The sequence below is a fragment of the Taurulus bubalis genome, assembly GCF_910589615.1.
Source record: "Taurulus bubalis genome assembly, chromosome: 1".
Classification (NCBI taxonomy): Eukaryota; Metazoa; Chordata; class Actinopteri; order Perciformes; family Cottidae; genus Taurulus; species Taurulus bubalis.
In genome coordinates, this window is record NC_136589.1 from 22,419,480 (window position 1) to 22,433,566 (window position 14,087).

General features: G+C 45.4%; 1 protein-coding gene across 1 annotated transcript in view; it reads left to right on the forward strand.

Annotated features, from left to right (window-relative positions):
* LOC306746641 (nucleoprotein TPR-like) overlaps positions 1-14,087 on the forward strand; it is a gene marked incomplete at its 5' end in the record, with an annotated part of 33,058 nt that overhangs the window by 9,646 nt on the left and 9,325 nt on the right. Inside the window, 28 exons of the mRNA XM_079229576.1 lie at positions 642-776; positions 903-1,043; positions 1,896-2,112; positions 2,241-2,437; positions 2,561-2,701; positions 3,170-3,286; positions 3,417-3,620; positions 3,713-3,894; positions 5,266-5,413; positions 5,638-5,775; positions 6,411-6,542; positions 6,998-7,128; positions 7,769-7,979; positions 8,074-8,223; positions 8,785-8,877; positions 9,083-9,187; positions 9,332-9,544; positions 9,912-9,950; positions 10,088-10,300; positions 10,433-10,544; positions 10,652-10,845; positions 11,345-11,415; positions 11,626-11,825; positions 11,920-12,102; positions 12,229-12,344; positions 13,009-13,083; positions 13,507-13,737; positions 13,829-14,042. Of these exons, the coding sequence (XP_079085702.1) occupies positions 642-776; positions 903-1,043; positions 1,896-2,112; positions 2,241-2,437; positions 2,561-2,701; positions 3,170-3,286; positions 3,417-3,620; positions 3,713-3,894; positions 5,266-5,413; positions 5,638-5,775; positions 6,411-6,542; positions 6,998-7,128; positions 7,769-7,979; positions 8,074-8,223; positions 8,785-8,877; positions 9,083-9,187; positions 9,332-9,544; positions 9,912-9,950; positions 10,088-10,300; positions 10,433-10,544; positions 10,652-10,845; positions 11,345-11,415; positions 11,626-11,825; positions 11,920-12,102; positions 12,229-12,344; positions 13,009-13,083; positions 13,507-13,737; positions 13,829-14,042 (4,303 nt within the window). The remainder of the gene's footprint in view (positions 1-641; positions 777-902; positions 1,044-1,895; positions 2,113-2,240; positions 2,438-2,560; positions 2,702-3,169; positions 3,287-3,416; positions 3,621-3,712; positions 3,895-5,265; positions 5,414-5,637; positions 5,776-6,410; positions 6,543-6,997; positions 7,129-7,768; positions 7,980-8,073; positions 8,224-8,784; positions 8,878-9,082; positions 9,188-9,331; positions 9,545-9,911; positions 9,951-10,087; positions 10,301-10,432; positions 10,545-10,651; positions 10,846-11,344; positions 11,416-11,625; positions 11,826-11,919; positions 12,103-12,228; positions 12,345-13,008; positions 13,084-13,506; positions 13,738-13,828; positions 14,043-14,087) is intronic.

Below are 14,087 nucleotides of genomic sequence, written 5' to 3' on the forward strand. Positions count from 1 at the left end.
AGCAACACAATGTTGCCAACTATTTCTAAAATGCAACTAGAGACAAATTTAAGAACTTATTCAGGGAAAGAAATTGTAATTTATTCCCAATACAGTCTTGTAAGTAGATATGGATTCATGAATAATTTCATATAAATCAGTAAATAGATAAATAAATGCATCATTTTATGCACAGATGATGCATAGTTGACTGCCTATAATAGGCTTACGTACACCGTATAGACTGATATTTTCTCTGATTCTTCCCTGATCTATATGAAAATACTCGAGATACTACAAGGAAAGAAAGTCCCAATCGACAGATCAGACCGGTGCATCTCTCCACAGGAAATGGCGATTCACTTAAAAACCTTAAAGATTACTACTTCCGTACAAAAACACCAATTTGTTAAACGTCAGGAGACACACGCAGTTACTCGAGTGAACCGGAAACAGGACATGAGACATTCATTCTAAGAGTGTGGCCGATCAGCACTTTGCCCGTGTTGTAAAGTCTAACTTCAAAAGGTGAAACTGTTTGGTGTGTAAGTCTCTCTTTTTACCAACCTCCAAATTGAGGATCTGTCCCTCTGTTCAGATCCATTCATAACCATCGGCGCTCTCGCGTTGTAAACCTGTTCACCTCCCCTCTGTGTCTGCAGGTGCGCGTAGAGAACTTGACCAAAGAGAGAGACATGTTGACACGAGCAGAGGGTCGACTCGGGCGCGAGAAGGAGGCCATGCTGGCTGAGCAACGGAACCAGAACCTGCTGCTCACCAACCTCAAGTCCATACAGGTACACCACAATGGATTTCCCCCATGATTCAGGATTTGACCGTCGTACCGCTGTGTGCTGTTAACAAGCGAACTGATGAACCTCGCGATCTGAACCCGTTTTCCTCCTCCTCTCTCACTGGTCTAGTTGACCATGGAGCGGACAGAGACACAGGATCACCAGCGGCTGAACGACAAGATCGAGCACCTGGAGGCAGAAGTGGCTTCAATGAAGACTAGGCTGGACCAGGAAGTGGCACAGAGACACGCCCTTGGGCGCACCATGGACGTACGTGGAATATATATATTTAATGATAATGAAGTACAAACACTAATGTTTAATCTCCTGCCACAAAGCTAAATATGCTGTAAGAAAAGAAAATTAATTTAACAAAAATTGTAATTACATTTAAAAGACTAATTAATAATAACTACATTTAATTTGGAGAAAAAAAAGAAATCATTAGCATCGTAGGGGCAGTGGGCTGCTGTAAAAGGCCTTGAGAGTAACTTGGGGTTCAGTGTCTTTCTCAAGGACACCAGTCGGAGGTGCCGGGATTAAACCACCAATCTTGTGGTGAAAGGACAACCCGCTCTATTCACCGAGCCACCGCCGCCCTATGTTGCGTTCCAGTTGCGTGTCTTTAAAAGGACTAGTCTATATGTTTAGTGCTTTTAGGAAGTCCTCTTTACACATATATGTTGTTTTGTATGATGGGTTTGTGTTGCACAAGGAGAACAAAGTGGTTTAAACACACCAACGACTGAGAGGGCTGAAAGAGACAAAGAGCAACAGTTGAATAAGAGATGAAATCCAGTTGTCAGTAAAATACGCTGGAAGCTTTGCTTCAGTGTGTGCGCAACAAACGGGAACGGCTTCTTGTTTCAGTGTCAAGAACAAGCTGGAATGAACAGGCGACGAGTTCACAAGAGACAGAAGGTTGGCTTCGGGTTGGCACTATTTCAGAAGTGAACAAAACATCTAGTGTCTGAATTAGATCTCTGTTAAATGGACATTATGGAAGAAAAATATCAATATAACAGCTGATTTCAAACTTTTGAATGGTGATGTTGCATCTTAAATATGCTGTTGTTGGACACAGCACGTCATCTTGTCTTGTTGCTCTCACCTCCTCGGCAGGCCCAGTTGTTGGAAGCGAAGAAACAGCTGGAGAATCAGAACACCTTGCAGCAGAAGACCAGGGAGCTGCTGCGCGGCGCTGAACAGCAGGTGGCAGCGCTGAAGGCCCAGCTGGCTTCTGCTTCATCCTCTGAGGCCTCCGCCTCCGGCAACAGCACCAACAACACCACCACCATCCCGGCTTCCAGAGCCGCAGGCCTCAGAGCACCACTCCGAGGTAAACGGCAGCACTCTGTGATGAATGACACAGGACCATGTTTTGTGGACAGTTATTAGGAGCTAACGCAATTACTGTCACCGTGAGTGTTAACAGCTCTTTTCTTTTTTGTCTCTGCGTGCCTTCAGTACGCTCTCCAGTACCGGCAGCTTCCCAGCAGCTCAGCCAATCGGAGCAGGAGCTCGCAGGGGTGAAAGGCCTCCTGCGTACCGCCGAGGAACAAAAGGGCGAACTGGCCGAGCAGCTGAAGAACGCTAATGCCACTGTGGAGCAGTACAGGGATGTGGTACTGACTCTGGAGGACAATCTGAAGAAAGAAAAGGAGGTATGATTCGTTCCCCTGAGTGATTCAACAACACACTCCCGCTCTTCTCCGCCATTTTCTGTCTTCTCGTATGCTCTTTCAATACTGCTCAAGCATGTACACTGACCCTCCTCCTCCCTTTAGTCCCGTTGCCCTCTGGAGCTCCGGCTGAAGGAGTATGAGGAAGTGCAGAAGCAGCTGGACAAGAGGATTCTAGAGGGCGAGAAAATGAAGCAGCAGGAGCGAGAGGAGAGGAGGAAGGCCATGGACGCAGTGGAAAAACAGGCAAGCCAGGCGATGATGACGATGTTATAAACACGTGTAATGTGGGGCGTCGCTCGTAGTGATGAACATGTCATCCAGATGGCACTTGTGAGTTGATTGTTATACCAAGTAGTCCGTGCCTCTGCCTCTTTATCGTATAGTCTGATAATTGATCTCTAAGGTCTTGGTTGACCAATTATCTATTAATCCTCAATCTTAAGGAACTCCATGTTGGTACATACTAATATTCAAATATAGACTTTGAGCGCTAGAAATTATTACTAGCATGAGGCGTTTTATGCATTTAGTAAATGGTACATTGATCTGCTCTACCACTGATCCACAGTCACCCAAATTCATTGAAACAGCGCCAGTAGAAAGGTCAAATCAGTCAGAGATTATATAACCATTAGTGTACTCATACAGGCCTGACTAGCGGTTTCACCTGTCCCCTCGGTGTTTGTTTACTTTCCCTGCGGTGCCGTCCAGGTGTGTGAGCTGCAGCGCAGTCTGAAGTCCAGCCAGGCGGAGCAGCAGGAAGCGCTGGAGAGAGCTACCGCTGCTGTCACACTGGAGCAGAAGGCCATACAGGACAGCCTGCTGCAGGTGCACACACACACACACACACACTCACACACACCCTCAGTCTCACACACACACACACAACCTCAGTCACAACCAGTTAGCTTGTATATCTTGACCACATGAGTCTTAAAGCACGTCCTCCTCCTCATAGACGAAGCTAGCTGGAGAGGCGCAGGCCAAGTACGAGCGGGAGCTCATGCTTCATGCCGCGGACGTGGAGGCCCTGCAGGAGCTAAAGAAAAGATCCCAGCAAGACGCAGCGCGGAGGAGGGAGCTGGAGGAGCAGATGAGCAAGACCTCGTCCCTCCTGCAGGAGAGAACAGCGGCCTTAAACACGGCGGAGAGACAGCTGAAGGTGGGACGACGGGTGTTTGTTGTTCATGTCCTCCCGAGGAAACCCTGCTGCGACAGAATGTTTCTGATTGGTCGTAACTCCCTCCCCAACAGGAGGATCTGACCAACAAGACCCGTCACTGTGCGGAGCTGGGGAAGCAGAACAATCTCCTACACCAACAGATGGATGAAATGGCCACCAAGAGTCGTCAGCAGCCAAAGCAGCAGCAGCAGCAGCTGGACCTGTCGTTCAGTGAGGAGGGGAAGACCACTGAGCAGATACTAGAAATACTCAGGTAATGCAGTAGCACCAAGGGGAGCTGTGCGTTAGCCCCCCAATGCACAATGTGTGCATTCTGCCGCCATTAGGTGTCTCAATCAAAACAATAACAAGGACAGAGTTTGGTGCATTCTTGGTAAAGTGCGGGGATCATGGGACTCCTTCAGTGTTCGTCGTTCACAAGATTTCTTTTTAACCACAGGGGACCCCTTCTCTATAAAACAAACAGACCTGCTGATTAAAAAAATGGTTGAAACACTGAATGAAGCAGTTTCACAGTAGGGTTGACAAAATTATGACTTTGATACGATACCTGCAATAAATATCACAATACCAATACTTAGGATACCACAAATACGATACAATTCTGGTATATTTATCTATAATAGTAATAAATAAAACATCTGTATGGTTCCATTTTTTACCAGCTTGTTCCTGCCCAGCTTTTTGAACACTTAACAAATGGCATTAATATTAGTATTAGCCTACAGCAAGATATTAATGAAAACTACATGGTGCCATCATAGCATTGATTTATACAGGGCTATGTGGGTCTATTGTCTGGTGTCTGTCTGAAAGGTGCGTTGCCATGTTTTACGTGTTACTCCCTTGGTCTGTGGGGCTTTGAAACAGGTTTTGCAGTCCGGTCTCTATGTGTCAGTGGGCTTTCCTTCAGTCTGCAATGTAGCCAAAGTACTTCCAGATTTAACTTCTGTCATCTTTTGTTCCAACAAGTCGAGGACGGTCGGCAAGAGCTCCTGCACTGGTGTCTCCCCTGATCACTCGCTGTGAGGGAGCGCTGCCTGTTGCTGTGTGAGCGATGGGCAGCCCCGCCTCCTTGAGCCCCGCGGCCATGCAGTTAATGCATGCAGGCAGCATGACAGGGAGCGGAGCAGTGAATACGCTGTGATCCACGCTATTTTAATGAAGTGTCATTACTCAAAATATGCAGTATCGTTTTTAACGTACGGGTACCGCGGTACGTTTTTACTATCGATATACCGTGCAACATTATTTCACGATAAAAATCTGTGTTTCTTTGAGGTTGTCTGGAGGACACATGACGTCCCAGAAGTACTGAGAGCCGAACTGCCGCTAACATTTGCTTAGCTAGTTTCTCTGTTAACTTAAAATTCAGACATCTAATGACTGAAATCCTCCATTGGGTTGAAATATATATAGTTAAAAACCACCAAGATCTGAAATGTACATAAAAGTGTGTCTTAAAAAGTTAATTCCTGTCCGCTTTCTGCTGCTACGTTGGCGTTTTGTAGAAAGGGAAGGCAGAGTAAACCCGTCCTACCTCGATACAAGTCTCCATTGATCATCTCGATCTCTCAGCAGGAACTCCTTGGGATTGTGATTGAAATGTGTGTGTGCTCTGTAGGTTTGTGCGGCGTGAGAAAGAGATCGCCCTGGCCCAGTGCGATGCGTCCGACGGAGAAGCCCTTCGCTACAAACAGCGAGTGGAGCACCAAGACAGAGAACTGAAGGAGCTGCAGGAAGCCCTGAACGCAGAGAGGGAGAACATGCAGGTAGGAAACGAGGTGGTGGAGGGGCGGAAGACTGGTGGAGGATACCGAAATGTTGAGTAGCGAGGATCTGAAACGTGTCATGAAGGCTTCAGATAAATACTTACTACCTGCTCTTTCAGGCTGTGACAGCGAGCATTGTCTTGAGGCTAAAAAGGGCAAAAGTGGCCAGACAGAAAACTGTTTATTATAGTTTGTCTGTGTTCGCCTTCCTTCCTTCGGCTCAGGCTACAGCCAAGACTCTGGCCCAGCAGGAGGAGCAGCTGAAGAAGATGGAGACCATCGGTACTCTGCAAGAAACCACCAGGATCCTGAAAATGGACAGAGACAAACTGGAACAGGAGCTCCAGCAAGCCCAGGCTAAAGTAAGACGTGTTGCATGTACCGGTTCATCCCGCAGCTCATTTTTTTAGCTTTAGCTTCTTGGTCCCTGAAATTTTTTATTTTTTTTTAATCTGTATTGTTAAAGGGACAGTTCACCCTAAAATTGAAAATTAACATTGTTCCTCTTACATATTATCTGCCGGACAGATATCTGCCGGAGAGATATCTGCCGTCTCTCCAATATCAAAGGACGATATGGCATTTGGCTTGTGGTGCTCAAAGCGCCAAAAAAATCATTACCCGGTTACTCAAGACAATTCACAGACCTTTAAGTGAGCAGTTAGGAACGATTTTCCGTCTACCGAACTACACCAGCAAACCGTATTACCAGGAAGAAGGAAGCGTGCATCTACTCAAGTACTAAAGGCTTGTGCACGTGACAGCGCAAGATGTAAACTTCAATGGCGCCCTCCTCAGTTAGCGAGCTCAGTGGTGCAAAGACATAGTTCTTTGTGTCTGTAGAGGAGGGAATTCCTCGGTCACTTGGTCTTGCATCTGGAGAGCTATTCTCTTTTCTGCCCCTGCTTTTCTACATCACACCACCTCCACCACTGGGTGTTTCGGCAGCTGCTCTTAAACTCGTGTAAAGCTCGCAACATCTCTCCATCTGTGTCAGGTCGCTAAGCTCCAATCAGACATCAGCCCACTACATCACTCTCTGTCCATGCTGTCTGAGAAAAATGGCTCCATGCAGGCCGATAAGAGGATTCTGGAGGAAGACCTGAAACGCTGGAAGGCCAAAACACAGGTGACGAGACAATATATCCTCATATACAAGAATAAACTCTGATTTTCTCTGAGATGAAAGTGGTAGATTTATAAGAAAAACATTTTTTTGTGAGAAAACCTACAATTTGGCAAAATTGTGGCAACGTCAGCCACCGCCTGAATTTCTTTGTGCCTCAAGCGATCTGGTGACAAAAAAAAATCTTATTTTTATTTTTTTTTCTTTCTCATAAATTTGTGATTTATTTTCTTGTAATTTTTACACTTTGATCTCAGCAAAGGTTTTTCTTTTTCTTTATAAATTGTGTTTTCTTTCTTATATATATATATATATATATATATATATATATATATATATTACCAGCTCACCCATATTGCACATAAGTTGTGGTGTACAATGTTTTTACAGCTCGTCCATTTTGTCAGTCTTCTGTGTTACTGTTTTAGTTTGTCTTTAACGTGACTGTCCCTCCGCAGCAACTGGTCAGCCAGCAGAAAGACTGCGATGTTGAGGAGCGACAGAAACTCGCCACTGAGAGAGAAGCTCAGCAGAAACGCATCACCCAGCTAGCTGAAGAGATGGGCAAGCTGAAGACTGAACTGGCCAGGTACACACACACACACACACACACACACACACACACACACACACACACACACACACACACACACACACACACACACACACACACACACACACACACACACACACACACACACACACACACACACACACACACACACACACACACACACACACACACACACACACACACACACACACACACACACACACACACACACACACACACACACACACACACACACACACACACAAAAGGAATTTCTCCACAAACAAAAGCACAATCTTTCTTTACCAGAGATGGAAATAAGTCAATAAGCATGAAGAAAGTATAACAAAACTTTTGATCGGTCGACTTAGATGGTGCAGCACTATGGTGTCGGGGGAGGGTGTAATATTCAGATAAAAAAGTATTCCATGACATCAAAGTAAAAAAATATATACGTGGAAAGAAAAAGTGGTGTTTGGTTTAAGGAAGCACATCGCTTCATTTCGCAAAGTCACCTTTGAGCACTGCAATATTAATTTACAATATTAATATTAGTAAATAATTCTGGTTATATACTATATATATTCTTTGTTCTCTACAATGGCCCTGATACAGCGTGTTTGTTTGGGTCTCATATCTGTGGTCCATGTCCTGTGGTTTGCTGTGTGTGCATCAGAACCAGCGCTAGCAGTAACTCGGCTCAGTCGCAGCTGCAGGGCTTCAGAGACTCTGTGGCCCGTCTGACGTCAGAGAGAGACACTCTGAAGAAAGACATAGAAACAAAGAACAAGGATATTCTGGAGAAGAACAGGACCATCACCCAGGTCAAGAAGATCGGACGACGCTACAAGACTCAGTACGACGAGCTCAAAGCCCAGCACGACAAGGTGGGACTGCGGCTCCCAAATGTTTCAACAAGTTTAGTGGGGATGAAAAGTGAAATAGTGAGTTATGTGTCTGTGTGTGTCTTGTGTTCTCCAGATGGTTGAGGAAACGTCTACTAAAGCAGGAAGTGAGGCGGTACCGAGCCAAGAGGTGCAGCAGGAAGCGACGAAAGCCCAAGAGGAGCTCAAAAAGACCGTAGAGGAGCTGAGCGCACTGAAGGAGGAGGCGCGGAAAAAGCTGGAGGAGGTGAGCAGGAGGACGTTTTAGATCCTTCGAGTTGTGGGTATAAATACAGCAGCACGCTTCGGACAAGCTTTCCTCTCTACGGCAAGAACATTTTAATTCAATATCAGAATCAGAAACACTTTGTTGATCCCCGGAGGGGAAGTTGGGTTACACTACAGTTGCTCCCATTCTAGAATAGAAATGTGCAATGACCACGCCCACTCAGGAGACAGGATGTGTACACCATTTCATACCATTGTTGGAGCTTGTACCGCGTCATCTTTGCTGTGGAGCATCTTTTGGTTCTCTGGTTCAGTCAACGTTGATGTAGAATCATTGTTAGAGGGTTTTACAACACTGGTCCCTGTAATTCAAATGCAATGAGTTCCTGAAAAGGTTCTTTAGGACTTTAGTGATGTGTTCGTATCTCATCATCAGAAAACCAAAATATAGGACGATACATATGACCACATATCTCAGGATTTTGTTGAACTAGCTTACATCAAATACATACAAAGCTTTGGTTTAACTGTCAAAGTATCAGTAAATGTAATTGTTTGTGATGTGTTCCCCCTTAACCAGGCCCAGAAGACGCAGCAGGAGCTGGAGGAGGCCAAGAAGGAAATCCAGCAGAGCAAGGAAAGGTTCCAGGAGGTCCAAAACCAGCTGATGAAGGTCCTGCAGCTTATTCAAATAGTACACTATGTCCAAGTCTGTATATTGCCAGGACTTTAGATAGGTTTGAGTGGCATTAACAGCAGTGTGTAAGGTTCCATAGCAGGAAGGAGAAAAATATATTTAGTTAGCTCATCATTTAGTGAGGAATATTCATGAGAAGGCAAGAATCACAGGATCCATTGTCCCATCATTGCTTCTATAGGTCCAGTCCCAGTTGTCCCAGATCCAGACTCAACTGCAGCAGAATCAGAACCAGCTGACCCAGACTCAGAAGGAGCTTCAGCAAGCCAAGACCCACAACCTGCAGGTAAGAAGAGCCGGAGAACCAGGACACAGCAACACCTGACGCAGATACACAAAGCTGATAGCTGCATTTACAGCAAGCATTCTGTACATTTGTAATGTGGAATCATACCCAACATCAGCCTAACCTCCCCGTTCTGATTTAAAGGTACAGAACCAGCTGAAATCAGCTCAGTCTCAATCCCAGGCCCGTCAGAACCAGATCCAGCAGAACCAGAGGGAGCTCCAGCAGGCTAAAGAGGCCCTTCAGCAAAACCTCAATAATCACAAGGAGCTCCAGCAGACCCACCAGAGCAGTCAGCTGAGCCACAACCAGGAGATCAGCAACCTCAAGACAGCTCTCAGCCAAGCAGAGGGCAAGGTGAGATTCAGTTTAGTTTGAATATTTAATTATATTTATACTTATTCATATTTACAATGCATTCTTGCATTTCTAGTTCTGTCTCATACAAACAGTGTAGGAGGATTTGGAATGGAAAATACAGCAGTTACTGCCCATATTTAGCATTATTATTTTAATGTTACATTGACCCTTGCATTACATTCTATTGTATTTAAACGGATAAACACTGAGTACCATTACTTAATCATACTATATATTAGCCTGGTTTCTACTGTTTATCAATAACATCCCGGTCACTTTACCTTATCATGTGTCTCCAAATAGCTGACTTGTTTTGTGCAATATTCAAACTAATAAGCAGTGTATATGTGCTTTATTATAACAGGTGACTGAGCTTCAGGGCCACCTGGACAGCCAGCAGAAGGTGGGGGAAAGTTTTTGAATTAGCATTACAGTGATTTATCAACACATATAACCAGAAATTAGTTTAATTCCATTTGGCCAGCATCACGCCATCTCTTTTCTAAACGTCTCACTTCCACTGCGGATCCTCTTTTTCAGCTGTTTGGCGAACGTGAGGCAGACATCAAGCGTCTGCAGGAGCAGCTAACGGAGGCTAACCAGGCCAATGAAGCTAGCCGAGGCGCACCGGCCAACCAGAGCCAGAGTTCCCAGTCCAACCAGTCCGGCGACGCTAACGCTGCTGGTGACGCTAATGCTGCTAGTGACGCTAACCAGGCGCTCCAAGAAGAGCTGGCAAAACTCAGACAAGAGGTACTTCCAGATCCCGAAATAATTACAAATCCACCTGAAGTTTTCTCTATTGACGCCTTCATACTTTAACAGTGAAGAGCAATAAGCCAGTGCTGTTGTGTCTGTGATAACACTGTGTTGTTCCCCCTGCAGCTGTCTGAGAGCAAGAAGACAGAGGAGCAGCTCAGAAAACAGATTGCTGAAAAAGAGGAAAAGACTAAGAAGGTCTTCATGGGAGCCAAGACCAAAATCAACCAACTAAACAGTGAGTTCACTTCACACCAAGGTTGAAGACATGCTGACAAAGTACAGCTGAACACGGAAGCTGCATTAGCTTAAGAGTAACTTGAGTTGTTTAATTTCAACCCGAAGGTGCTAAGGAGCGGCTGAGTCAGGAGATACAGGAGATAAAACAGAGCAAAGAGGAGCTGGAGGTGAGAATGAACGCCCTCAAGTCTCAGTACGAAGGACGACTTCTTCGGCTGGACCGAGAGCTGAGGGAGCTGAGAGAGACCCAAGCACAATCGGAGCCCAGAGAGGAGCCACAGGACCAGAGTGGAGCTAAGGTACGGGACATGAAGGTCTGAGACCGCAGAGCTTTTTATCAGATATCTCTATCTCCCCAAAAAAGAGCAGATTTGTTGTTGTTTGTACCCACAAACGCAGAGAGGAATTCAGTTTCTAATCCATTCAATCCAAACGCAAGTTTTTAGCTATACAAAAAATAGTATGGACACACTTGTTATCCAATCAACTTAATCTAATCATATTATACAGCAACCGTCTTTTATTATTTTCAAACTATTACGACTTTTTTCTCAAAATATCAGGATTTTTCTACCTTCTCCGAACTATTAATAAATAGGAAAGAGAAAAATGTCAAAACCAGTTTGAGTTTTCTTTCTTCAAAATGCTATTTTTTGTTCTCAAATATTTTGCTTTTATTCCCCAAACACTGATTTTCTTTCTTAAAATATGACTACTACTACTTTTTGCTCGTAATATCATGACTTAATTGTATTTGACTCTAATAGCCTTCTGTATTACACCTGTATCTGTACTTAGATGGGTGATCAGGCCAGATCTGCAGACCAGAGACAGATCTCTCTGAAGAGTCCTGCCCAGGACAGAGGAAGGTAACGACCGGATACATACACACATCCACAAACACCAAAAAACTCTTCTGGATAGTTGTACATTGAATTCTTTTGAAACAATGTCTGTGTAAAAAAATAAGCCAGATTTAGAATGGATCAATTATGAGTTATAAAGGCTTAAAGTTGTTAACGGCAAAATAGAAAAAATCTAATTACACAAAAAAGCTGTAATAACAACTTCTCCGTCAGCTCCAGCATGTCTGACCCTCCCACTGCCAACATCCGCCCCACCACAAGCACGCCCTCTCCGAGCAGCAAGCCTAGCCCTTCCTCTGGGAGCAAGGCCACACCCCGGGCCAGCATCCGGCCAATGGTTACCCCGGCAACCGTCCCCATCCCAACACCTACTGCCACCGTCATGCCGACCACACAGACTGACAGCCAAGAGGGTGAGAGCCAGAGAGGAAAATATATAGTAAATCATTCTAGTTGGTGTTACTTTAGCTGATGTGTCGGAGTGTAATACAACGTTTCACCCCGCAGCGCTGATGAGTTCAGGAGCCTCCGTACACTCCACCAGCTCCGGCCTGGTGAACACGTCAATAAATCAGCCAACCAGCACACAGGCCACGGCTTTTGTCCAGCCCACCCAGCAGCAGGCAGCCAATCAGGACGCAGGCATGGAGGCGGAGCGACCGTCCACGTCGTCCTCCCTGAGCGGAACAGGTGAGCAGGACCTCGTCCCAAACCAGATAGCCATAAATCACATAAACAGGAAAGAAGCAAATTGATGTCCAACTGGATACCAGATGAAGTGTGTGTGTGTTTGTGTGTGTGTGTGTGTGAATGAAGCCGGTTCAAAGCGAGGCAGAGAGGAAGGGGACGAAGAAGAGGAGAGTTCCAGACCAGAGAGTTCACACACGCCAACCACGAAAAAACTACGACTAAAACCAACGATGACACTGCAGGTGAACACACACAGACTGCCTGTTAATGTTCTATATGTCACAGAGTACTTTTACCTTTGCAAAGGGTCAGTTTGGATTCACCAAAGTCGCACAAATGAACCGACCAATTGAGGCAGCGGGTATGATGTTTTTGTGGCTTTGAAAAGAGCATAGATGAATAAAACGGCCTCAGTTCCCCATCAGTAAGGCTGTCTGACAGCAAGGTAAAGCAGTGGAAATATTCTAAACATAAGATCAACTGAAAAGCTGATATATATTTTTAATTGTCTAAAGTACGTCCACAGCAGTACATTCCTTTTCCCCTGTGCTGGTACTCCTGTCTGTTTCTACAGACTCCAGCTACTGTAATACTACACTGACTATGGAGAAGTAGCTCATACAACCACACCTTAAAATATCCAAACTATCCCTTTACGCTCTTTGCATCAAGCGCAAATCTGATGTTTAACCTCGAAAAGCTCACGACTGGCAGTAGTGTAACACGAATATTCCGGTATGTTGTTGTCTCAGGAAGAAAGCCAAGATTAAAATGCTCATCACTGAAGAAGTTGCTGAACCAACTTCTGTTTGACAATCATCACTGTTTTTTGTTTTGCATGCATCTTCCAATTAATTAATTATGAACGTATCATTTGTTCCATCTGTGTAATTTGTTGTGTTTCAGATGGAAGGCGATGAGGAGATTGAAGGGGAGCTGAGAGATGAGGGAGAACGACAGGACTCACCAGACAACAGTCAGGTCAGTCACCATGAGAACCGTTTTATTTCTCTATAGGCTTCTTTCCGTGATGTTATCAGACACTTATAATAACAATCTGAGCCCTTTTAGTGGCCGTACAATGGCGGTGCGCTGTTGCCCAACATGATTACATTGCCGCCCTCTCTCTCAGAAGTTGTCCGCATTCGTCACTTTGACACAAAAATAAGTCTTTACTGAAGACTGACTTGACAAATGGTGAACCTACCCTTTAATGTGTAATGACTGTTAGTTGCAGCCCTGAATGAGGCCGAGACAGATTTTAGTCGGTGGAGTTGGTGATGACAATACTACAAACATGCTCAGTAAATCAATAGCTGTAGTAGTTGAGATTGTAATGACAATGGGTCTGATGACACCCGCAGTAGTTTAAGATACTCAAAAGGGTTCACGTTTGTGCTGCAGGAACTTCCCGAGGATTGTTTCCCCGTATTAGCCGAAGAAGACGAGGACATCGAGGAAGAAGGCGTGTCCCAGTCTGTCCCCTCTGAGCTGATGTCCTCTCAGGGCTCCACCATCGTTCGGGACGTCATCGTGATCGACACGGACAGCGAGAGCCACGAGAGCAAAGAGGCCGAGGAGCAGCAGGAGGACGAAGAGGAAGATGAGGATGAGGAAGACGATGACGATGACGGGGTGCTGTTCTGCTTACTAACTCGTTAAAAACATTTTTGAGCCTTGATCTATTGTCTGGAGTTAATAACCTTGCTTTCTGTATCTATCTCAGTACAAGGAGGAGGGCGATGAAGACGAGGATGATGCTGGCGACAGCGGGATGAGAGGTGGAGAGGAGGAGAGCAGGGAGGCAGAAGAAGAAGAAGAAGAAGAAGACGAAGAAGAGGAGGGTGGGGAGGGCGGGCCTTTAGAAGCCTCCAACCCAGAGGAGACTGCGTGCGGATCGTTCTCTGACTCGCAGCGTCCCTCTGAGGCGTCACACAGCAGTGAGCACTTCCTGTTGTCTCTTGACTTATGTCGCTCCATCTCCT